The sequence below is a fragment of the Mesitornis unicolor genome, unplaced genomic scaffold, assembly GCF_000695765.1.
Source record: "Mesitornis unicolor isolate BGI_N332 unplaced genomic scaffold, ASM69576v1 scaffold2032, whole genome shotgun sequence".
Lineage (NCBI taxonomy): Eukaryota > Metazoa > Chordata > Aves > Mesitornithiformes > Mesitornithidae > Mesitornis > Mesitornis unicolor.
In genome coordinates, this window is record NW_010169675.1 from 1 (window position 1) to 25,568 (window position 25,568).

Genomic DNA, 25,568 nt, shown 5'->3' on the forward strand with positions numbered 1-25,568 from the left:
CAACCGAGTGATTCTGTGATTCTGTGATCTCATTCTGTTTCAGGCTTCATGGAGCCAGGAGATACACCAAATACCATTTTCAATGACTCCATGCTGTGAGAACTTAACTTTGATACATGCTCCACCAGAAGAAGTAATTTGCTGCCTCATTTTTAGCAAAAGAATACTCTGAACAACCCAGAAACCTCTACTCATAAATTCTACCTGTTTCAAACAGCAGCAATGCAAAATAATTCACAATTGTACAACAGAATAATGAGAACAATACATAATTGAATGCAAACAGTGCTCTTAATATCGTTTCCATTGATACAGCCCAATTGCCCTCAATCCTGCTGAGATGCTGAAAACTGCAGACCCCAAACTCTGCCCCGAGAATCCTCAGGTTGGTACCACCATTCACTCAGTGCTGTGGTGTTGGCATTAATCTGTGCCATGCAGGCATCCTACATCAGCTGAAAATAACTTGGGAATCGCTACAGAGTACTGTGGTTGTATCTGTCAGGACATTATCCCGAGGAAAAGGAGAAAGAATAAGAAATTGTATGTGTATTAGACACGGAATCTTGTCTATATTAGCACAGTGATGGTGAATAAAGAGACATTTATCACCAAAGACAGTAATGCTCTGGAAATATTTTCCAATTAAATGGGCCAAATTGCTATGGACATCACTATATCCTTGCATTTGCAATCCATTTTGATTTAAAAATCACCCAATAATAGTCTGTGAAAACAGAGGAAATAAAACTTAAGCAGGACTGACACCTCTGCTCTTTTGCAGTATTTCAGTGACAGAAAATAACTTGCCTTTGAGATCTGCTGTTGTTTATTAAATGTACCAGCTCTTTGTCAAGACTTGTTGCACTTGCAAATCACCCTATCTTTATCCACCTCAAGGTTACACAGTAAGAGCTTCGCTATCAGTTAAGAATTGGTGAATACAATTGTTGCTTGCTTTGTTTGGAAGTCACTTTAAGTAACCACTTTGATTAAACTACAAAGTACTAAATGCAAAGCTTTGCCAAGAGCAGAGTCCAAGAGGAACCAATATATTATGTGGAACAGCAATACCTTTGTAATTGAATCTCTGGCACACAAGGAGATGGGAGAGAAAAGGAAGGGTATTGGTATTTTGTACTCACAAGAAATCCCTCTCTGTTCTTAAATAATTATATTATACATAGAAAATTAGCTACATCCTATGAATCATTATCATACTAACTAATCAGAAACTTTATACAGTAATTTCCTCCACCCTTAGGCCAATTAAAAAATCCAACTGGAGCTAATCAGCTCTGAATACAAAACAAAAAGAGATAGCAATGCTTCTAAATGAGAGCAGGATGGGCAAAGCATTCTAACTTTCTACCACATTGGAGCTCAGGTTTTTTGTTTGTTTTATTTTGGTTTGGTTGTTGGGTTTTTTTAACTAATTAGCATTATGAACCCATACTCACCGAAACTATAGATTCCCCAAGAACTTTGTCCCTAATCAAGTGATAAAGACTTAGAAGCTAAAACTTAAATGAATCAACAGTTACCTTCTGTCATATATACCACTTAAGAATGTCTCGGATAAAAGGAACTAACTAACTAACTCAGATATATATTCTGCTGTACAATATTTCATTGTTCAGTCTTGGTGTAAAAAGTACCAAACCAGAGATATAAATACAATTCCTTCCTTCCCAAGGAGCTCTATGCTGATCAGATGTATGCTGACTCAAAGCAAAAAAGCCTGCTTGCTCCTAGAAATGTCCAAAGGAAGCAACTTTCTGTTTTCCTAGCAGCATAAAAAGACATCCCAAAGCAAACAAGGAACAAAACACAAGCTAACAGATATAGCCATTAAATAAGTGATCTACTGAAGGTAAGAAAGAGAAACATATACTGAGCCCATTACAGAAAAAAGAAATGTCTCAATAAAAGAATGAAACCAAACCAAACCAATAAAACACACGAAAAGCCAAGCAGAGCTTGTCCATGCAGGGAACTGCCCTCATCAACTCCTTCTTGTACTGAACCTTGCTTCTCACTTTACAGTGCCTTGTTCCTGCTCAGCTCTAACTGTGGCTTCTAAAAAAAAAAACTCTCCTGAGATGGACAAGACCTTTGTTTTCAAGAAAAACATATTTTCTCAGCTCATTTTCACTTTAAAAGTTCAATTCAACTTCCTTCACGGACATCAGATCTCTACTGTCAGTTTTATTGCATGCAAAAAAAAAAGAAGTGCATTCCTTAAGTAAAATCAGGTACTACTGCACTTTCTTGAGTAAGGCTAGCTCTGCAGATAGCAATGATAAGAATTTATCACTTTTTAAGAACTCAATCTGAAAAACAAAAAGCCCCAAACTTATTTGGAGAGATTTTACATTTTTAAAAAAATCTAAAATGAAAATTAACTTCTAAGAACTTTTTTTTTTAAAAGTATCCATTCAAAAAGATATAAGCCAACATATCTAACTCTTAAATGACCTAGCCCTCACACTAGAGCACTATTCAGAATGTACCAAGTCTGAACATAGGGGAGGCTCCCTGGGATGCCTCATCTGAGAGCGACATTGACACTTACAGCCTTTCAGTTCACTCCACACTTACTGGTTGCAGAAACCAGTGTGATGGAAACTAGGGGAAAGGGTGAGGGTTACTCCCTTCTGTAAGTTCTCCAATTTTTACAATGTGAACAGGTCACAGGGGGTTAGAATGGCAAAACATCATGGCTTCTGGAGAGAAGTGCTCAGTATCACAGGATTAGTGGGCTGCGACAAGGCCTAAGTTAGAAGCAAATTGACACCAGTTTCCAGCATTGTAAAGTACAATGATGGAGGGATGTTATCAAACAAGGAAAATGCACTTTCCTGTTCAAGAGAAAAAGCAAAATCTTCCTTAATTTCCTAAATCTATGGAAGGATACTGAATTTACTGTGCACTAAAAGTGGCAGAGTTAAGTCATTACCTGGCTGGATATAAAGCCTTCTTGTCCTTGAAAAGTTCACTTGCTTCCAGTTTTTCTTCATATATAAGCTTCTGCTGATCTGTGAACTGGTCTCTGTACTTTTTACACTAGAAAACATGATATATTAAACATACCAAAAAATTATCCTTCCAAATCTGATTTGAAGCAGCAGCACCACAGACTAATGTTTGCTTATTGCTCAAGATGCACATTCTTTGTATACTTCTGAAGTGACTCAGCTCCATCCTACATGCCACTGTAGCACAGTAACAAACAGCAGAGGTGGTTTTCTCCTCAGCCATTCTAGATAGTTCTAAATTACATCAAAAACTATCGCTAAACATATAATTTAAGCATGCTGCATTTGAACAGGAGCTTAATCTATCAAATACCAGTCACTGGAAGACTATGCTAAAAAGGTTCACAGAAACATACATAGTTGCATGATTGCAGAATTTTATGTAAACAGATGGAAAGAACAAAACATAGCTGAGAGGATGAATTTTGCAGAAAGAAAAACTGTTCCTTGACAATTCACAGAAACCATAGCCCACAAGATCAGTAAAATGTCTCATCAGCATTTATTCAGATTCTCGCCGTTCTCTCGATCCAAAGATCCAAACCAAATTTCAGCTAACCACAGTTCATAAGTAAAAAATTCCACACGGTACTTCCAATGTTGGTCTAAGAGCTAGTTCCAGTCCTGGCCAAGGACACACAAGTATTATAAGCTACCAATTAGCAGGCAACAGGCATACTGCTTTACTGTACAGTTAAAAGCTGGTGGCAGGAAGCAATCCTCTCCCCTTAGCACCAGAAAGGAGTAGGCAGGATAGTTATACCCCTTGCAGGCCAAAGACAATGATTAAAAGACATACTTCTTTCAAAGAAATAAAATATCCTGTCTGGAACTGGAAGAACTACATCCTAAAAATAGGTTCTTCATGAACAGCACAAAACTACTGAAAACCATGTGATGAAGTTCTGCACAGACTGGACCATAATGTTTCCTACCCTCCACAAATGGAAAATCCTATTTAGCTCCTTGTGAGTTGAATCCAAGAAAAGGTAAGGTCTCGCTGGCCAGTTTTTATCTATTGGTGATAAAGAAGGCATCTTATTCTTCATTTCCAGGAAGTATTTTTGCATCTGTGATAAAATTGAAGCAAGATGTTTTATTAATGTTCAAATACTAGAATTACTGAAATAAGCAAGGAAAAGCAGATGCTCTGGGATTAAAAGCAGAGTTACCAAACTGCAACTCTCAGTTTTCATAAACCTGAATATTGATCTTAAAAGACAGATATATTGAGAAAAGCAGATTTAGATATCATACAAGTGTGGCAAATGTTTAGTTAGTACCATTCTAACATCTTCAAAACACTACCACTATTCTTCCTTTACAACATCAGAATATTTAAGTTGTCAATTTTCCATATGCTTAGCTTGGACATTTCCTTACAAAGACTATCAAAGCCATAATAAAGCTGTTACTTTTGCGAGAAAGCAAAAATTTAAAACACAGAAAATGTGCATCTGCTTTGTACGGATATATACATACAAGTCTCTGAAGGGTAAATTCATAAATTTTTCTTCCAGCATTGGCTCTGAAGAATTTCCTGTATTCTCTACGGACCTGAAAAGTTAAACAAACCCTCAAAGTGAATACAAATGAATTTGTTTGCATAGGTACTGGTTTATAGAGCTCTATGGCAGAAAATACTTAAAAAGCACACAAACATGCAAAGTGTTCCCTGAAACAGGAACACTGACTAGGCACACTTAAAATATATGAACCAGAGCATGGATCAAGAGGTCAGAAAGTTACCTCAGATTACCTGAGTACAGTCATTTGCAAATTTAACAGAGAATTTGAAATACTTTCCTCTGGAAAGGCAAGCTATTCAAATATTGCTGAATTCACAGCGTGAATTTATTTTCATAGGCTTCTGCATAAAGTTGGACTGGAAAAAGTGAGGCATCATCAGTGATACATATTTTATTGTGTCTGAAGCGACTCTGAACTGATGTTAATTACATAGTTAACTGACGAACTGTTTCTGATTTTTCTCCTTTAAGATTCTTAATACTCAGAGTTTTCTATAATAAAAATGGGATTTTTTTTCCAGACCAGACTTATGCATGAAAAAAACCTTTTCACTCAAGCAGTCTTCATTCTATACTGAAAATAAGGTTTTGGTGCTTGATAAGAGCAGAGAATGAACACAGATGTTGCTTAATGTCAGAGAGCTTGATATTTGCTCCTAAAATTTATTAAAAAAATTAAAAAATTTTAAAAAGTGAGCACTGAGAACCATACTTGCAGGTGATCCTTATTTTTTAGACATGCTTGTAAATGCAAGTTTCAGAGTATTTGTTTTGCCCTCGGTATTTCTACCAGTGCTAATTATCATAGTACCGAAATCCTGCCCCATGCCTCAGAAAACCCAATGTGAGAGAGCACGACCTTTTTGCAGTTTTGTGTGAAGCCAGGCTCACATCAATTTAGCTGAAGCATCCCCTAATTTTTTCCAGACTTCGGCACAGCTTGCAACACACCTGTTATAAGTTTTGAGCAAAAACCAGGGAAAACATCGTGGCTTTGCATAATTTACCCCAGAGCAAATGTCGTGGTTTTAGCCAAGTCGCTCTGCATTGCTGAATTCGCTGTAACCAGAAAATAAAGAGACCCACAGAGGAAAAGCCTACGTCAACTTCTAAAAAAAGGTTCACTTGGTTTATCCTAGCACACCTTCTGCCCCATACTAAGTGACATTCATTTTAAGATAAGCCAGCATTTTGAAAGCAAGAATTTGTCAACATTTGGGATTTAAAAATTTGGCTTTGTTTAACTACACATTAAGATGCATCAACAAAACAGGCAGCATTCAGCTGTCTTCATTCTATGCAAATACAGCCCATAATTTTTACCTCACTTTATAAGAAAAACCATTAGAGTTCTTATTCACTGATTTTCTGTAATGTTTAGTGCTCTGTAATTAGTGTACATCCTTTATTTATTATTCAGGGATGGAAATTAACACACTCAAAGCCACTCCAACCACAATCATCCCAAATCTCACCATGTTCTCATAGACTCTCTTTAATGATGTTGCTTTATATTATTCTTAGTGAGCTGCAAGGTGTGCAAATTAATTTGGAACAAAGGGATTAATATACACCCACACATCCTATTGGCACTGCAGGGAAGCTGCAAAGCAAGCACTGAGAAATGCAAGTGTTCCAGAGAAGCCTAAATCTGGAAAGTACCACAAATGCTATTAAAATCTACTTATTATACAATCCAAAAAAAAGACTCAAGAATTAACGGTTTAATTTTGATACCAAACCATTAAACTTGTATCAACTTTAAATCTTCACCTCCATGTGTCATGGGTGAAAATACTTTGTCATCAGGCAAATGAGAATTGCCTGTGGTAACTGGTATATTGGAACTACAGACTATGCTCTTACTCAGAGATATCTGCGTGTTTCAGGTGAGCCAGAAGTGCCACTTACACTATTTTAAAACTACACTGAAAAACCACACCACAGACAGGCAGAAACATGTTCCTGCTGTAACGTGCCTTAAAGGTTTTGGATTCATCTGTTTTCATTTAAATGCCGCTGTTTGATATAAAACAGCCTCTGAGTTCTCAGGAGGGACATATTCTTATTTTAAAATCATAAAAACAGACCCACTTTGGCAGTAGTACCTAAAGTGTGATTCTGATCTGCAGAATGACTTCTTAAAATGGCTCCTTTGTATTTCCAGCTCTGGTTTCCATGTATGTATTGTAATGAAATTTTTACATACATAATATACATACATTATATATAATTACATGTTTTGTAACTGTTTTTCCCATTTCATCATTGTTAGAACAAGTATGAGAATATGAGAGCTGGGCTTTACTCTACATTATCAAGTAAATTGTTCCCTTTTATACTTCTGAAGTCTACAATACCCCTATTAGCAAAAGTGACACCCAGCCAAACAAAACTGATTTAGATTTCCACAGTTCTTCAGGACTGCATCTGTAAAACTATGCTTGAAAACTGTAGTACGTAAACCATTTGGGCCCAGACCTGAAACACCTCAAGATGCCATTCCCATAGTCTATTTACAGAGCAGAACTACATTTTTCCAGATTACAAATGTGTGCTCTTTTGCCAACCAGTCCTTGAAAGCAAGGGACAGAAAACAAAAGACTCTTGTACGTCTCAATTTTTCTGGTAACTCACGGCTGCTGCCAGCCACAGGTAAGTGCATGCAATGCCATGCCCTAAAAATGCTTGATGGAAGCAATAGGACATTATCATTAGCTTTACACCATGCCCTCGACACTGGGGTCAGGGGTCTCATGTGAGCAGCAGTGAGAGTCAAACAGCTCCACCCTGCTTCCCATTCAAACGAGCAGAGGTCACAGTAACAAAATACATGCTTGTAAGCTTTCCAGATAGGATCTGTGCCAACGCAGGTCAGGTTTTTAAGTCAACAACCATAATAGAGTCCTTTTAATCTGATATTGGTCTTTCATTTAAAAACTGAAATTACTGATATGACCCAAACTGTTGATGCCTAAATATCGCTGTAAATGAAGCTTTTTCAGCTTCTGAATTTTTCAGTGAAGTCCATGACAAAATTAAGCAACATAATTCTGTGTAAAAATCATTCTTACTAGTAACCCACATAACTGGTTGCTTATTAAGTGTTAGTAAGATGCCACGCTTTATTGAGTTCATGTTGACAGACAGGAGTGTTTGAGAAAGTACCTTCAGTCCAAGCCAGTAAGCCCAAATGACTGCAACAGCATGCTTACGCCTAGCCTCCTCCTTCAAGCGTTTCAATTCCCTTCGAGCCTAAAAGGTTTAGATAGTGAACAAAAGAGACAGCCCGATGCAGATAGCACAATGACTAGGAAAAGGCCTCTCCCAAACAGAACAGCCAACTTACAATCGAGATATAGAAAGCTGGAAGAACAGCATTTAACCTTTAAAATCCCATTTGTGAACTGGTGTGAAGCCACACAGGAGGTCAATTAAGTGACACGTACAGATAAGAATTTTGTCAGCCCTATTATTCACTGTCAGTGTTTCCATCTTCTCTTCTGTGCACACCTTGCAACTAGTGGTAAGTATCTTGTAACTTGATTCTAATGGAGAACTTTGCCTGCAGTATCTTGAGATTTTTTTTATGATCAAAATTATGCATATGGAAATCAAGACTTGCTCAGATCTCACTGTCTAGTCACTTCTTCCACTGGCAAGTGCCTGGGCAGAACAGAATAGACTCTGAAACTATGTGTATAATGATGAATTACTGGCACTGTACTGAGGGCTTTTATTCTGGAGCTTACATTTAATTTTGATCTTTATGTACTTTAAGTTCTCCAGCCTGGTAAATTATGTCTGACTTTACAGAATGAAGGGATAAACCCCCCAGACCTAGTACCTCCCTCATGTACAAAGACATGGGCACCTACCTACATTTCATCAATCATTCCCATGTTAGAAAAGCAATCTGCAAAGTATTCTAAACAAAAAGGCACGCATGGGCAATTTAACAGAATCTCACATTTTAGGAGATACCAGTAGATTTGTTATTCAGTTATCTGATGATAAAAATCAAGTAAATTGAAGAGTTCCAGTCTTCTAGGATCAGCAGCTCTAGCGATGTATCTGCAGCTGTCAAGTTCCATGTTGTCAAACAGATTTGTGCAACAGCAGTTCCTGCCTGTGCCAGTTACACTTCTCTGATGTAGCTAGAAAGGTTAATTTGCATTACATGGAGGCTCTCATAAGAGTATGTTTTCACTCATCTGTTTGGGACAAAAGCTCCTACTATACAGCACTGTAAAAACAAGGACTCTGCCAAAGCTATGTATTTGTTTTGTGAAAAGGAAGGAAACTGAGTACTTGAGGTCTATAAGCTTGGGGTTTTTTTAGTAAAGCAAGTGATCTCTGAGGATAGCTTTCAGAAGCTTTTGTTTTAAATATTCCACTGGGAAAAGAGAAAGCATCACACCAGTAACAAGTTTTATACTTATCAGATGTCGTAATTATTTTTCTAATCTCAACTCAATTTAGATTCTTATCTTTGGTATTTATATATATACTATATTTAGATCTTTTATATTTAAGGAATAAGGTGGCAACTTTTCATTAAATTCCTGTGAGCCAATTGATATTGCTTTCTGGATGTGTCCTTTTTTACTTTAAATAATAGCTTAAACCTAGGAAAGTAAATATTACTTCGGCAGTACTGAGCAACTTTTTGGGTGAAAGGAAGTCTGGTTAAAAATAAAATAAACTATCAAAGTATTGCATTTAAAAAAATGTAGAGGACACTGTGTCTGTCAAAGTACATAGCTACCTAAATACCTAAAACTGAAAAGATGCAAAGTCTCTCTAGTATGAGGGAAACTTTGTACATGTTTGTTTGGACTCCCAGGGCTGCCATTTCGTTATCATTTTATATCAAAATAGCAAAGGCCAAACTCAGCATTATACTTCAGAGGTAATTTGAGCACATTTCCCCCTCTAGCTGGCAAGGTGTTCTGACAACAGCCCCCCACAACTCCTCCAACCTAAGTAATAACTGGAAAATGTTTTAAACTTAACATATTTACTGAATAGGGTTTTCAACTAAATTACATATTTATTAATTGAAACCAATACATTTTTGGCCTCTAGTGAACAGCATTTCAAATGGTTACATAGCACACAACTGCAGGCTGGGGATTAGCAAGAATCTTTCAGTGGGACTTTGCTTCTGAAAACAAACAGCTGATGCTAGAATTCCTGGGATTTTTCTAGGGCTGTAAGTTTAGAATTGCAAACTGACTTCATTTTCTGCTAAAAGATCAGGTCATAAAACCGTGCTTTACTTGTACTTACTGAAGTTTTCTTACTGGTTCAAATCACAGCCACAGAACCAATTAAACCAATTAAAACTAAAATTTAGCAAAACATAATAGTGTCAATTTGAACTTTTAAACAAAGGCTGCCCAGGGTACAGAATACACAGCCTGGTGAAAATCTCAATTGGATCTTTAATATAGTGACACTGAAAGCACTTGTTAGGGGGGAACAAAACCACACCAAAGAAACTCCCAACCTTCTCTCCCCCCACAGACCATGCTTTGCACATTTACATGTAGTTAAATGCATTTCCTAATTTGAGAATACTGTAGTCTAGTAATTTTTAATCTAGTCTAATGGCTTGTTAGTGCAAATCATTACTTTGCTGCCATGCAAAGATTTTCCTACTCTACAAAAAACTGACATACAGAATATTGTCAGATTTATTAAGTGTGGCATGGATGGAAATAGAAGGAATCAATGATCATGCTCTACTACTTTAGAGTCTATTGTATTAGTCATTAATTCTCACTATTTACTATTTATTAAATGTTGATATTGTTGGGTAATGAAGGGAGGCATGTGATATGTGCATGAAGTACCTTATATCCAAGCCAGTAAGCCCAAATAACAGCAATAGCATGTTTATTTCTAGCCTCCTCCTTCAGTCGTCTCAGTTCCCTTCGTGCCTGTGATGCATTTGAAAATGGGATATAGAAAAGCTTAGGAAAGAAAAAGGTTACTGCAAGTTCCCAATAGTGCAAGAAAGAAAGAAAGAAAGAAAGAAACCAGTCACTACAAACAGCAAATATTAAAGCGTGTCCCAGCTTCCCAGACTGCATCAGCTAAAACATGTTAGCAGCAAAGAGAAACAAAAAAAAGTCAGCCATTTAAGCCACTGAAAATATTCCCAGACAATTTTATCCTGAAGGGGCTTCTTCATTCTATGCAGAGAAAATGAACTGCACAATTTGCTGCTGTTTTCTTACCTGGGTACCATGCCAATAAGCAGCAATTACTGTGGCAGCCTCATTACAACGCTTCTGATGCTTAAGCTCCCGAAGAAGTTTCCGAGCCTGTAAACAATTGAAAACATTATTTTATTCAAAAAAATAACCGTAATTTCTTAATGATTTTAAACTAAGGCACTGCAACCTCTAAATCCAGGCAAAACAAAAAAAACCACAATGCCTCCAAATCCTCAAGCAAATAAATCCATAAATGCTACACAGCCTAACATTCAATGTTCAAGGGAGGATCCTGCGCAGAAGTGAGAGCTTGAGACTGGCAGTGCAGGGGATCTTAGCTCAATGTTCAGTTTTCTCTCAGGTTTGCTGCATCACTTGAGATATCTATGTCTGTCTGTACAATGGCAGCAACACTTTTCCTCCAGAGTATATGTCTTACCTGTTTAGACAGCAATAAAGAATAAATCACGAGTAAATTGCCTGGCTGTAGGTCACACTTAAGGCTGCTGTCATACCAGGCTTTTATCCACGGCAGTGCTACCACAAAAGAGTGTGTTCTCCAATGACAAACAGAAAACTGGAACTCAAGATGAGATGATGCTTTTAGCCACTTTTCTTCAAATAAGGCTCACGGAAAAAGACAGCATGTCCATAGTTAGACTGAGAGGATATTTTTAATTCATTTGAAAAAAATAATAAAAGGTAAAAATCAAGAAAAATAGTAAAATTGAATTATGCTGGCAAACTTTAAAAACTTCTGGGCCAGAGAGGGCTGTTGACACCTATAGCTAGTAACTGCAGTCCCTTCTTTCCCCATCTGACAGGAAGATAATTACTCCAGAATGAAGGAGAAATTAAAGGCAGAAATTACTTCAGAATTAAAGGCAGTTCTCTCTTCCCTACATAGAGGAGAAAGCCACATTCAGTGGTGTGGAGAAAGGTCAGTAAGAAAACAAATGTTCCCAGAGACATTTTTTCTGGAACTGGACAGCACTAGCTGCTTTAAGCACTGTGGCTGCTTTCATGTAAGCTATTAACCTCATTTTCACCTCTTATTACAGCATCATTCCTTAAGTCTCTACTATAGCTGCAGGATTATCCCTTCACGAAGTACAAACCTCTCAGAGAAGAAGCAAAGTTGAGGTAGACAACAAGCAAACAGCAATAAAGTTGTGCTCAGCACAAGTTGAGTGCAGTACACTTTCACCCCTTCGCTTGGCACACAGAGGAGAAATGAAGACTTAACCCAAGTAACGTACTGGCCAGGTGACCCAAACTCTTTATTTTAAGCCTGTTTTCATAACCGTAAAATAACTGCCAACCACGACATATTTCTTCCAAATCAGTGCAATGCTACAGTTTTTACAATCCCAGTGGCAGAGTTCTGGACCATCCAGCTCTGGGGCTGCCAGGCTGCCTGGTTAGCACATACCTAGGTCTGCTCTGGACACCAGACTCACTCATTCACACTCCAGCCCATGTAAAGAGGGTACCTCTCTCCAAACTCTCTGTCAGGGGATGCTCCAAGGATAACCCAGTAATTTAGTGTGGTCCCAGCCTTCTACTCACAGTTTGCAGGGATTTAGAGCCCAGGCTACAGGCAGATATCCCAAACTCACTTCTTCTATGGCAAACACGAGTGTTTAACAACAGCTAAGGCACAGCCACAGCTCAATGGACAGATGGCGTGAAAGTCAGGAGGCTCAGTGCACTTGGAACATGTTTTCTGACCTGCTCCTTACCTCGCCATGCAGACATAGCAGCAGTAGTGGGAAACTCACCTTCCATCCTCTGATGTAAGACTGTACTATAATAGCCGAACTCTTTATCTTCTGATACTTTTTCTGTTGCTGTATTGGAAATAAATATGCGATGCTTAGAACAGAATATTGCAACTGTAAAATACTGTACAATAAAACCTTCACTGTTAACATTTGAAAATATGATTAAGGACACAAGCACTAAATGTAAAAAGAGAAGAAATTTTGACCAAGCAGATCAGAGAGTAGGTTCTGTGTTCAACTCCAGGGGAAACAAAGCCCATCAACAATGCTGGATGGACAATATCACTCTCTGTTTACAGAAACACTAAGTTCATGGTCAAAAGCACAAAAGTGCTGGATTAAATACTAACAATAACTGCTTTATTTGTCTTTCCCACCAACAGTATAGCATACAAACTAGTCACAAACGCTTAGGTTTGTTGGCTAAGCTTTTTACCATCTTTTCATGACACTTGTGCTGTTCCTATTACCCACAGTCCCTTTATAATACCAAATGCTGATTTGAAACTTAGGAACAGGAAAATAGAAAACTGAGGGATTCCTGAATGACATGCTGGAATATTACCCAAGTAAGCCAGTTTGAACAATAAATTTCCTGGATAGCCAAGCATTTGCCTTCTAAAAAGATCAGTTCTCTAGTAGACCAGTGGTTAGTGCAATACTAAACTCTGCAATAAGGCTTTTCGACTTTGCACTCAGCCCACTCAACTACAGTGAACATTTCTGTGAGTAACCTAGAAAAACTCCCCTCTAGGCCACATTCATGCCATGACTGACATCTGTCGTGCTTTGTAAGGGAACAGACAGGCCAGTGTCTGCAGATCCTGTACCCAAGCCTCCAGCACAAGGAGTTGTCAAAAAGCTTTGATCATGCAAGGAATTCCTTACAAAACCTTCCAAAGCACAGTGCCTAATAGTCATGTTGAGTTAGGAGAATGGTGTCCTCCATCTACATGAAGAGGCTGAGGAAACACTGCTATTGTCACCTATAAGTAATTCTGAGGGTCTCTGTATGACTTCATCCTGCATTCAAAGACAATTGCTGCCATGTTTCACCCATGAGCCAGTAAAGAAATCAAAAGTTTAGAAATCAACAAAGATCTGAACTTGGTCATGTATTTGTTTTCATTTCTTTATAATAAAAGTCATACCAATCTAGTTGTGGCAACTCAATTTTTAATTCATTAGGATTAGATGAGATCATAATGAAGCCATATGGGCACAAAGCAATTCTGTAATGATGCTGTTTGCAGAAAAGGTGCATTCAGTCACAGAAGTTCAGAGAGAAAGTTTTTTACAGTGAAAAAGCATTTATTCATACTTTTTCCACTTGATCTATACTTCTAATTATCCAGCATAACTGAACCTAACACTAAAGGCTTTCAAGATGATAAACAGAAGTGCTCATAAACTTAAAAACGGTGATAGTCAATTCTGCAACTTGCAATTTAAGCAGATGCTTTCTTCCCATATCATGTATTTTATCAAACTTTTCGTTACGCACACAATAACAAAATGCAGCTGAGATGTTTAAGACTTGTTTTAAAACTTAAAAACAATCATTTTTTTTATCATGTATGTCAATGTTATTTGCCAACTGACAAAAAGACGTAAGAGAGTAATTGAACAGTACTGTTCAGTTCAGGACACAGAATATCCAGTCTAAAAACCCATTTGAAACTATTCTAGAACTGTATCAATAATAACTACTGAACTACTGAGTCTTATGAGCTATAATTAAAATAAAGCCCTGGGATCCTCCCAAGCAGCATTCTTGAGCCTCAAATGCAAATGTTCCAAATAAGGCAAAACTACAAAAAGCCTTAGGAATGACTGAATTCCACAGAACTGCACATGTATATTACCGAACATTTTTCACACATGAACCATATGTTTTGAGAGCACGCTAAGTGCCAGGCAACACAGCATTTTAGCTGAATGAAAAAGACTCTTTCCAGCTGGGCCACAAAATCCTGCTCTCCCAGAGCTAAAGGACACTGGTGAGCTGTTTAATTATTTAAGCACAAGCACAAAGTAAGTACTTAATAGCGGTCTCTAGAAACAATTTTTTCTTTTATTCACATATTTGGTACTTAAATACTAATATAAAATTGAATTCTTTCAACACTTCTCCACACATATCAAGGAAAAGTATAATACAAGGGTTATATAAAATACCATATCAAGTTTATAAAAAACCCCCCACATTAAGCAATAAAAAGAACTCCCCATTTAGTAAAGATATTATCTTACTGCGTATCTCCTGTACCAGGAAGCAATCACAATCTGGCTTTTTTTCATTAACAAGAAGCGTGTACGGCATTTCCAACCTCTATAAATCTTCCCAATTAGAGTAGCCAAGTCCTCCAACCGCTGCTTTCTGAGATCTTCCAGTTTGAAGAGCTGTGTGTGGGGGTTTTTAGGGTTTTGTTTGACATTGGAAGAAAAACAGTAGGGGAAAAAAGACAAAAAAAGACCATAAGCATTGCTTTTGTAAAAATAATCTCTCTTGATTCAAATCCCCCTTCATACACCTTTTAGTTTATTCATCTTCAGAGCTATAGGCAGATACACCAACAGGGTTTGTGGCAGATAAACTGCCACAAGTCAGTGCATGACAGTTACATTAAATTCAGGCTGACAGCTACTGCAGAGTCTTCATTCACACCAATTTTAATGGGTCTAACATTGAAAAGAGCCTTTTTTAACTCTATATTCTACAGGAATGTATCAAAGCACTGTATCTAGAAAAATCTGTAGTAACCAGCCAGTGAATTATGCAGTTGATAACAGACTATCCTCATGAAAGCTGGCTTGATTTTGCAGGGGAAGACATTATTCACTTACCGTTCTTGGGTTGCGGATGAATATCTTTGATCTACCAAATGAAAATTCTTCTTCAGGGATTTCCAATTCATTAAACAGTACCTCTACTCCAGCCCTAATAAGAAGTAAATGAGCTTAACAAACATGACCGCCAGCTCTAAAACTTGTAGTTTACATATTCACAGATTAATACATGGAAAGCATATTTTAAATTCCTAAATAGTGCTTCACATAAGAAGATTGAAAATCTAACTCATGTACTCACTGGTTATTTAGCTAAAGGCAAGAATAATCACTGTAAAGATACAGAATAATTTGATGAAAAAAGAGCAATTTCTATTTAACATCATCAGCAATGGCCTATTTCTTCCTCTTACATCTGTAAGATTTTACTTTAAAAATTAGCTAAGAAAAGGACCAACAAAACAAAACACAGAAAGGAAGGGCTCTCACAGTAACGTAAAAATGTGAAACAAAGACTGAAGAGTTTGACAAATGCTAACGTACCCCACTCTACCAACTGCATTTTATAAATGTCAACAAAGCAGAAAGGAGGAATTGCAGAGAACTGTGAGGATTGTAACAATGCTATTATTATCAATCCTGCACTTCCACCATTATCTTGATAACCTAAAGATTTAAATTGTGGCTGAAGATATTAATGAAAGAAATGAAAGAAATTTAAATACTGCTGTTAGTGGCCATGTGTGAAAATAATTAAGATAAGCTCATCTGCCTACCCGAGAGGACATCTGTAAAAGTATATGTGAATAGAATGCGATTTAAAATTACATACTACAATTAAAACATTTGAGCCACACTGGCTTAATTTTAAATTTACTTTTAAATACTTGAAAGTTCATTAAATTAAAAAAAATAATCAGAATGTGTGAAGATAGTAGTTTCAGTCACTGGAACAGGACAGGTTAGAATACTGATGTTTAAGCTCATTTGCCTACCTGAGAGGACATCTGTAAAAGTATATGTGAATAAAATGCGATTTAAAATTACATACTACAAACATTTGAGCCACACTGGCTTAATTTTAAATTTACTTTTAAATACTTGAAAGTTCATTAAATTAAAAAAAATAATCAGAACGTGTGAAGATAGTAGTTTCAGTCACTGGAACAGGACAGGTTAGAATACTGATGTTTTCATACCTGGCTGGCCCTCTCCAGTGGGGCCACGTCTGCTTACACAACATTTTGTACCTTTCCAGACAAGGCTCGTACGCCTGCCTGAATGCATAACCTGCCCTTCTGACCCGGACATTCTCCAGAAGACCGAGGTAGCGGATCTGGTGGCACACCAGGGCATCATTGAAAATGTGTGCAGCCTTTTTGTCATTGGGTTTGATGCACCTGGAAAGGGAAACCAACAGGAACACTTGTTTGCAGCACTGTACATGCCAACGACTATTACTGCAAGTTTAAACGACAGATCTCAATAGTTCACCCTCAGATATCAAGGGTATTTTTATTATTTTTTTTAACTTCGCCACACATAAATTCACCAAAGCTTTGCCATAGGGTAACTTACCTGATGTAGTTCGGATTTTTTGTCTGAAGATTTTTCATCAGGGTAGCAACTGAAGCCTTGAACTGTGAACCTGCCGTTGGCGGTCTCTTTAGATTGATCTTAGCGGGGTTACCTTCTGGGAACAACGCTTTGATAAGAGAGTGACTGGCCTTCCACATGGCCTGGGAGAGGTCACGGTACAGAAGATCATTGTTTTTGTCAACAAATCCTTCCACCTGGTACATAACCTGAACAATACAGAGTAATCTCATCAGAGCATGTTTTGAACTGTAACAGGCCAGTTGAAAATTGAACCAAGAAACTGATTTCTCCTCCTATTACCCAAAACAAACGGAAGACATTTCAGCTTTGATTTTAAATTTGACATTTGGAAGACTTTGTTGGATAAAATTTCTGTGAACACACTTCCTGAGAAAGACGCATTTTCTCACATTCCTAACAGTTCTTTGTGCTCATCAACTCTGGTTTCTGAGATGGAAAAAGCCCTCCTTCTGTGATAGCTTCTGTGATACACTATTACTTGCCAATACCACAAAAGAATATTTTTTTGGCTGACAAAAGGTTTTATTCCTCTCTTTTGAATCACAACTGCAAAAATACCTTTTCCCTTCAAAGTACTAATGGTTACATTACTGGCCTAACTAAGGCAAGATATGAAGTATCACCTCTTGACATCGCAGCAGCAAGCAGCTATCTACGCAGTACTCAGAAGACTGTTGTTTTAAAAAACTTTTACCAGGAAAACAGTCCAACAACAAGAAGCATGGATGCAAAACTCTGACCTGCAGCTGCAGACCCAGGAGGCATCCAGGGGAACTGCATTTAGATCTCAAAATGCTACTGGCTTTTTAATTTTTGAGGGTAGGGAATTTAGTTTGATTAACTGTGACAAGTCATCTGGCTGGTAATACAGATTCTTCAGCTTCATGATTTCACAGTTCCATGTAGCTACGTACTATGTACACAGAATACTGACTAAAACTAATAGTGACACAGCCATATTTTACACAACAGCAAGTGACCGTGAACTTAGGTGACATTTTTTTTTGGAGTATATTTTTCTGTTTCTGACAGGTGTGGTAAATGCTACTACTGAAAAAACTGTTCATATGAACTTTGCTTATATTTCATAAAAGGAGAATCAAATATCTGTTGTCCAGTGACTAGATCAAAATGTTCTCAGCTGAGGATGTAAAAACAACATTCCTCCCAAAACAGGAGGAATTCACTGACTGCTCTGCTGGGGAAGTGAATGCCAATAACAATTGAAGACCCTCGCTGGCTGCTAAGACACAATCGGTTTGCAGTCCTTTTCAAAGCACAGTTATCAATTCACTTTGAATTTTGACAACCAAAGAAGTATCTAAGTATTAATCCCTGACAGATTATATGCAATTACAAAATCTTCTCAGCAAAGACATAACATAAAGTTAACAAATGGCTGCCTCAAAGGCTGTAAGGATTATCTTTTCAGCACTATTCCGAATTAGCAAATTATAGAGGATTCAAAGATTGAGAAAATGATAAAAACTAGGGAAGTATTAAACAGTCCTATGAAAATTAAACACTTTCCAAATATTTACTCTGTGAAATTAACAGTTAAGCAGATTCAAAGAAGAGGTATAGTTTCAACCTTTATGTTTACTTTTAACTTTTTTTTTAAATAGTCTTTTTACAAACTTAATTATTTTTATTTTCATTAGTAAAATGTCATTCTGAATTGTACATCAAAACCTATCGGACATTTATTCATACTGCTTATGTTGTAAAAAGCAAACATATTTGCAAGCCCTCTGTGTAGCTTTCTCTTCTATCTGTTTAAACACACAGGCTGTCAAAAGAAACTCAGTTCCTTCAAATGTACAAAAACTCCACTTTCTCATCAACATGACTAAGGACTTCAGCTAGTTCAGTGACAAAGAACATGTTTTTCAAAATATCTTGTCTTCAGATGCATGTGAATTTTTGTCATTCTAAACAATGTTTTCTTTCCAAAGACTTAGCAGCACAAGCAGTTCAACACCAAAGCACGTGGGACATCATTCTCCTTTGCTGAAAGAACTGCCCTTGAATTCAGCTAGAGCAGCATGAAGCACGTGGGACATCCTTCTCCTTTGCTGAAAGGAGAACTGCCCTTGAATTCAGCTAGAGCAGCATGATCACTGAAAACCTTTCAGCTCAAATCTCAAATCTTAGAGTTAAACTAGAACGATTAAGACAGGTCTGGATTTTTTTGATCAACTCAAGCAATTCTCCTCCATTAATATAACATCATTTAATAAAGAGCCTCCCCATTGTACCAAACCTAGACTTCACACAGGTACAACACCCTACACACATCATGTAGTCCCCTGCTTCACCATGTACCTTGCCAGCATAATGCTGAATCCTGAAGCAGCTGTGAGGCAAGGAGGTGTCGTTGAGGAATCGGGAGCATTTGCTCATCCTGCTCTCAAAATGCTGGTGAGTGGCACAGATTTGGTTCAATTTTTCTAAAAACGTGTCGTCAGTGACAGTTCCTGGTCTCAGGCATTCTTCATCTAGCATGGCCAGGATTCCAGTTTGGTTCTGGAATTTCAAGACAAGAGTTTAGTCTCCATTTCCATCACATTTCCATCGATGCATAAAAAGGAGATGGTGCTCTCCTGTTTTGACTCCTGCTACCCAGAAAAATGTTCTCAAAGTCCGGCCAGTTCTCTTTTCCTCATCCCCACTTCCAACAGACTTTTAGTATCTGTGTTTTTGAAAGACTGCTTCTGAGATCTGAATCTTCCAACTTCTTTGGACTTGGGAATGTCATATTCTGTACTCAGACTGTAGAAACTCCAGCTTGACCAAAAATGCCCAGTTTATGGGTAAAACCAGCATACATTTCTAACTTACGGTTAAAAACTGTTATTTTCTTATTTTTAAGGAGTTATCTTTCTTGCCAAACTAAGTCCCTAGGAGGTCCTCTTATTAAATACAAGTACTTGCTGTAGCTAAAGCACTCAGTAACAAGTCATTGAGTTTTCTAGTTTCATATAAAAAGAAATGTTATTTACAACACAGCATGTGATATCTGCTACTGAACACAGCACTAAATGTAAACATTACAGAGTTGGGGCTTTTTTTGTTTAGATGCTGCTGAACATTTCTAACAAATACAGTCATATGAAAAAAATTAGTAACAAAAATTTTTAACATACAAAATAACATGACTAATGCTGCAAGTGGCTTCTTTTATAAAATCAAATGTGTGAGGATGCATACAGATTTTAGAGCTAAATTCAACCTGTGCATTAAAAAAAATATTCAGAGAGATTCTTGAAAAAAACTTACATTTTCTATTAGGTCACAAATGATAGCATTGTTGAAATACTCAATGTGAGTCCATTCAATCCCCTATAAGAAAAAAGTCATAATGTATGAAGAAGAAAACAATCAAGGGAACTTTTCCCCTAGGCAACTTGAGTTCTATTCCAGTTAACTAAGATACTGCTTTTGAATTTAATTCTATATGCTTACCAACATTTTATCTATTAAGAAAGAAATACAGTCATCTACTACTAACATTATCTGCGCAAAACGACTGTCCCTGACCAGCTGCCAAACCCGCTCTCCATTCCTTTCCCCCACCCGTGTCAGCTTCCCATGCACTCCCTGGCGCCCTGCCACTGCCCACCCCAGCACCGCTCTGCCCACGCTCCCACTGGCCGTGAGGAAATAAACCCATTTCACTGCAAGCATTTGAGATAAAAATTTCTAAGCTCCTAGTTGTTGTTGTTTAGTTTTTGTTAGGTTTTGTTTGTTTGTTTGTTTGTTTTTAACAGGAGGAAGAAAGGGAGCTAAACTTAGATGAGACTATCTGAAAAATTCAGAGTCTGGCTGTTGTTCAGATATTCCTAATATCCTTATTTTTTTTCAAATACCAGTGATAAAACTTCCAGGATGAGATGCCAGTGCATCAGGAGGTAACACTGGTAGGGCAAAGGACTGGGAAAATAAAATATTAACTTCATTCTTAATTTAGATTCTGTGGTACATCATACAGGTCTGTTTTTTCAGAGTGTTTGAAATATTGTTGAAAAAACAAATTGCAGTAATGATGTTTCAAGAGTTTTACCACTGAATGCAAAAAGAAAAAAAGACATGCCAAAACTTCATATTTTCCTCAAGATTATACAGCAGGAACTTTATTGAATTTTTAAAAATGTTTTACCCAGCAAAATGGTATTATCTAATTTGAGTATGGACAGCATATGTCCATTTCTACAACTATGAGCTGGTATTTTGTCTGAGCTCTGTGTATCATGGGGAGTACTGCTAAAACCTATTAAAACTTTAACTTGACATTCACTTACAGAATACCATCAAACACCAGAGTTTGAGCTCCAAAGCACATATTAAATTTACCATCACACAGCTCCCTTCAATACCTAACTGAAAGAAAACTAGAACCAAAATCTATTTGGAGTTTCTTTCATCTTGCATGCTCAGTTTCACCCACCCAATCCCCTTTTGAAACAGGATTAGCTGTGGCCACTGTTGGAGTGTATCTCAGATGCTACAGCATAATCCAAAACACAGGCTGTAGTGTAAGGCCACCAATACCAGAAAGCAATATTAGTCTTCTAATAATTTGCCTTTGCTCAGAACTGCCAGTCATTGTCACCAGTGAATGAGAGTTGGGTCTGGTTTATACCTGGAGAACTCCTAATACAAAACCAAACCAAACACAACTCTTTTTGCTTAATGTAACTACCATGCAGTCCTACACAAACATGTTCCATGTCAGGCCTGTGGTCGAAAAGCAACTCTGTTCCCTGAAAAGAGGTTCAAACATGCATGCCTGAGTATCTTCATTACAGGTACAAGAGGAAGAAGAGACAACAGGGAAAGTTCCATTAAGTATTACCTCTCGGATGTATTCCTCCTGCTCTTCTTTGAGGGTAAGTTCAATGAAGATCTGCTGCAACTTCTCATTACAGTAGTTGATAATGAATTGCTCAAAGCTGTTGTCCTGTCAGATAAAACATGTTTGCATTTGTTGTTGTGTAAACACCCTGGAACAGGCTGCCCAGAGAGGTTGTGGAGTCTCCTTCTCTGGAGACATTCAAAACCCGCCTGGACGCCTTCCTGTGCAACCTCATCTAGGTGTTCCTGCTCCGGCAGGGGGATTGGACTGGATGAGCTTTTGAGGTCCCTTCTAATCCCTAACGTTCTGTGATTCTGTGATTCTGTGAACTCAGCTGGAGCAAGCTACTGCAGCAGCTGCAAATCAACAAGCTACTTTATTAACTACTCCTTCCAGCTTTGCGATGTGATGGTTTGAGTAATATTTTATTAAGAATGAGATTAGTTTGGAAATATTAGACCAAATCCTTCCCTGATGTTTTCTCCACTGGGAGGGACAAAAAACTCTGTAGGTTTATATTTGTGATGCCTCTGTATTGATTCCTTGGGACAAGTCGTAAGGAGGCCTGTGGTCAGGGAATAAACAACAAAAGTTGTGCCTGCACTAACCTGTCCTCATGTGCAAAACGTAGCCTCCTGCAGATTCTGATAAATAAAATTATGATAGTAGCATTAGGTCATTTCCAACCAGGATCACTCAGTAGCAAATAAAGTATCCCATTTCACTACCAACTGAGGCCCAAGCTGCTATTCTGGTTGCAGCTGAGCCCTGGGTTTAAGAGATTATTGTCTCCAGAGGTCAATCCAACTCCTCCCTGCCAACAAACTGCTCATGTAATTGCCCCATGAAATGTTGGGAATTAAAAGAACTTTATCAACCAAAAATCCTTTAAAAGGCTGATTCACATAAAACTGGGTTAGGGTGCAAGCGTGTGCGTGACACTTTGCAGAAGGGCCCAGAGACCAGTGCAGACTCTGGAAGGATGGTGGGCAGCGGGAAGAGGCTGCTCAGTGGCTGCAGCCACCGCCGCAGGGGCTGCAGCCACGGCAGCTATCTCCATCCATCACAGCTGCACGGCAGGCCTGCAGCAGGAGCAGGGCTGGGGCATTACAGCAGCACGCTTCCAGAGGGACACTCGTCAGCATCAGAAACGGTGGCTGCAGCAAGCCCCCACATACCCCAGGTAGTTTTTACTGCTAACATCACCAGGGCCAGGACTGCAGCATAAAAGCTGTGGTTCACCACTTCATCTCTGTTACCTTAAATGAGTGCAGTTTGGAGGCCAGGTACCCATTCTGAGCACCAGTTTAAAATGTCCCTTTCAAAGAAAAAGGGAACAGCAGCTTCAATGTTTTTTTTTCAGTGCTTGGAAGAGTCATTAAAATTGTAAGAATTCCCTACAGGTATCTGCAGAAATAACTGCAATCAAAAGTAATTTTGGATATCTACTGCTGGTCTTCAGTTCTCGGCTTTGGGCTTCCCTCTCCCCCCTCCTCCCTTTCTTTTTTATTACTAGTCATCAAGAACACTTCGGTTATTTAGGAAGCCTGAAAATTTGCAGAATAAATCACTATGCCTTTTTACACTAGCAAACAAATCTGTTATACAATACCTGTAAAGCTCAAGTTATGGTGACAGAATTTTTTAACGGCAACTGCAATTATTTAAACGTTTAAATTAAGGATCTAGGTGCTCAAACGAGATTAAAAACACACAAGCAGATTATAAAATATCAACACAGCACAGATTACTTTTATCATTTTAGCTTTAGGTAAAGCAAAATCATAGATGATCACCAAACTTTCTCAGCCACATCAAACTCTGCCCCTCACACCAATTGCAGTTATTAATCAGAGATTGCAAAACTTGCATAGCGCTAGATGGGAAAGTTAAAATTTGGCATGCATCAAAATCAGCACTGCAAACAAGTCATACTTACTGCATTCTGTTGCAAAAAGAAATTACATAAATTGCAGTCAGTACTTATACTACTTCCATAACTACACAGAATATAAAACATCTATTAGCATCTATTTGGTGTACCAAGTAGATCAGTCCTTTTATCAGACTCATATTTGTATGTCACTGAAAATATGAAGTACTGCATAAATGTTACATATTACTTTTTTGTAGAAGAGTGTATCTTTAGGGACTATCCAAAGATTATCAAATAAACCAAGAAATTGAGGCACATGAGAGTTTAACACAGAACAGCACTCTTGCATTGTCACGCCTCTAAATCTCCGTACATATTTAGTCTCAAAAAGCCATATATATAGATATGTATATATATGTATGTATGTATGTATGTATGTATCCATCTATCCTTCAGTAGACAAATCTCAAGAGTGGAGAATAGTGGGAGGGAAGAGAGAGTACTGGAGGAAGAATGAGTAAAAGTTTATTTGACACATTCAGATAAGGCCATCACTTTAGATATAGTGAGTTTGAAGTAAAAGGACCCCAACTGACACATCACATTGGCTGAGAGGAAAGGTAAAACACACCCTCCATCCTCCTGCCAGGCACACGCCACCCAACACAGAAAGACCTTTTCTCCAAAAGACCATGTTAGTCTGATTACAAGGACTGCAGGAATTTTTGCTCTCTTTCTTCGTAAGAGGATGGAAACTGGACTGCAAATCCAGCTAAACCGGCTAACTAAAATGTCATTAACAATATATTAAAGTAATTGCTAGATGCTTTCCTGATTTGCTACGTATCTGTGATATTTATGGCTTGCCAAAGAAAACCAAACCAAATATCCACAGAGTTCTTCACAAATCACTCACTTTAAGCTACGAAATTCTATTTGACATTGCCAAGCCACTGAAAATTGCTATTCTGGGAAAAAAGTCATTGAAGAGCAGTAGTGATTTTGGTCTTTATGTACAATACAGAGCAAAAGGCTAACAGTTAGTTACAGCAAAGAAAATGTGGACAAATGTTTGGAATTACTGAAATTCTCAAAACACTTAACTCTGAACAGGCCAGTAAGCATTTGGTAAATAAAGTACACTTCAGAAAGAGACACTTCCTACAGGTTTTAAGAAACACTGTATGAAAAAATTATTAGAGTGCTTATGTCTGGACACATCTGAGTAAGGCAAAAGAGATTCTCTGAATTTATTCTCCCTTATTGTGTACCTATAATTTTTTATTATGCAAGGGCTTCACAAATCATAGGTGAATGCTTATAAATGAATTGAATTGAACTGAAATATGTTAATGAAGGCACCTAGAAATGAATACAGTAGAGCTACAAGGGATTTAAAGGACTTCTGACATTGTTTTTTAGAAGACAATAAAGAATGGTTAATTACAGTGACAGCACATCACTAATTCGGGAGAAACAGGCTGAAAGGATCCAGCCCTCAAGAGACTGTACTTGCTCCTTTATGCTGGCATTAGGTGCCAGAAAGAGTTTTGACAAACACAGAAGTAGCACGATCACAACCAAAATTTCAGGAAGAGCTAGTAATTTCAAATATTCCTAGGAAATTAAGCCCAGCACTTCTCAAATGCTGAAGTCTGTCAGCTTCTATTCCAGGCTGTAATTCTGCTGCTTTAATGTCGAGAGCATCACTTCAATCCCTGCATTTTTATAGCAGTATTTCAAACTGTCCCTTTGAGACCATCGTAGAATAAAAAAATGTAACCTTTGGGGAAGAGAAAACCCACTCAGTCTCTCAAATTATATTAAAGGTGCTGAGAAACAGAATGTCACC

At 37.8% G+C, this 25,568-nt stretch overlaps 1 protein-coding gene across 1 annotated transcript in view; it reads right to left on the minus strand.

Annotated features, from left to right (window-relative positions):
- Positions 1-2,959: 2,959 nt before the first annotated feature.
- Positions 2,960-25,568, minus strand: part of MYO1B (myosin IB) — a gene marked incomplete at its 3' end in the record, with an annotated part of 86,562 nt that continues 63,953 nt past the window's right edge. The window contains exons 13-26 of the mRNA XM_010179409.1: positions 21,841-21,945; positions 20,265-20,327; positions 19,311-19,511; positions 16,944-17,170; positions 16,565-16,765; positions 15,423-15,516; positions 14,829-14,978; positions 12,573-12,641; positions 10,813-10,899; positions 10,426-10,512; positions 7,736-7,822; positions 4,521-4,595; positions 3,974-4,108; positions 2,960-3,066 (exon numbers count right to left, since the gene is read on the minus strand). Coding sequence (XP_010177711.1) covers positions 2,960-3,066; positions 3,974-4,108; positions 4,521-4,595; positions 7,736-7,822; positions 10,426-10,512; positions 10,813-10,899; positions 12,573-12,641; positions 14,829-14,978; positions 15,423-15,516; positions 16,565-16,765; positions 16,944-17,170; positions 19,311-19,511; positions 20,265-20,327; positions 21,841-21,945 — 1,688 coding nt within the window. The remainder of the gene's footprint in view (positions 3,067-3,973; positions 4,109-4,520; positions 4,596-7,735; positions 7,823-10,425; positions 10,513-10,812; positions 10,900-12,572; positions 12,642-14,828; positions 14,979-15,422; positions 15,517-16,564; positions 16,766-16,943; positions 17,171-19,310; positions 19,512-20,264; positions 20,328-21,840; positions 21,946-25,568) is intronic.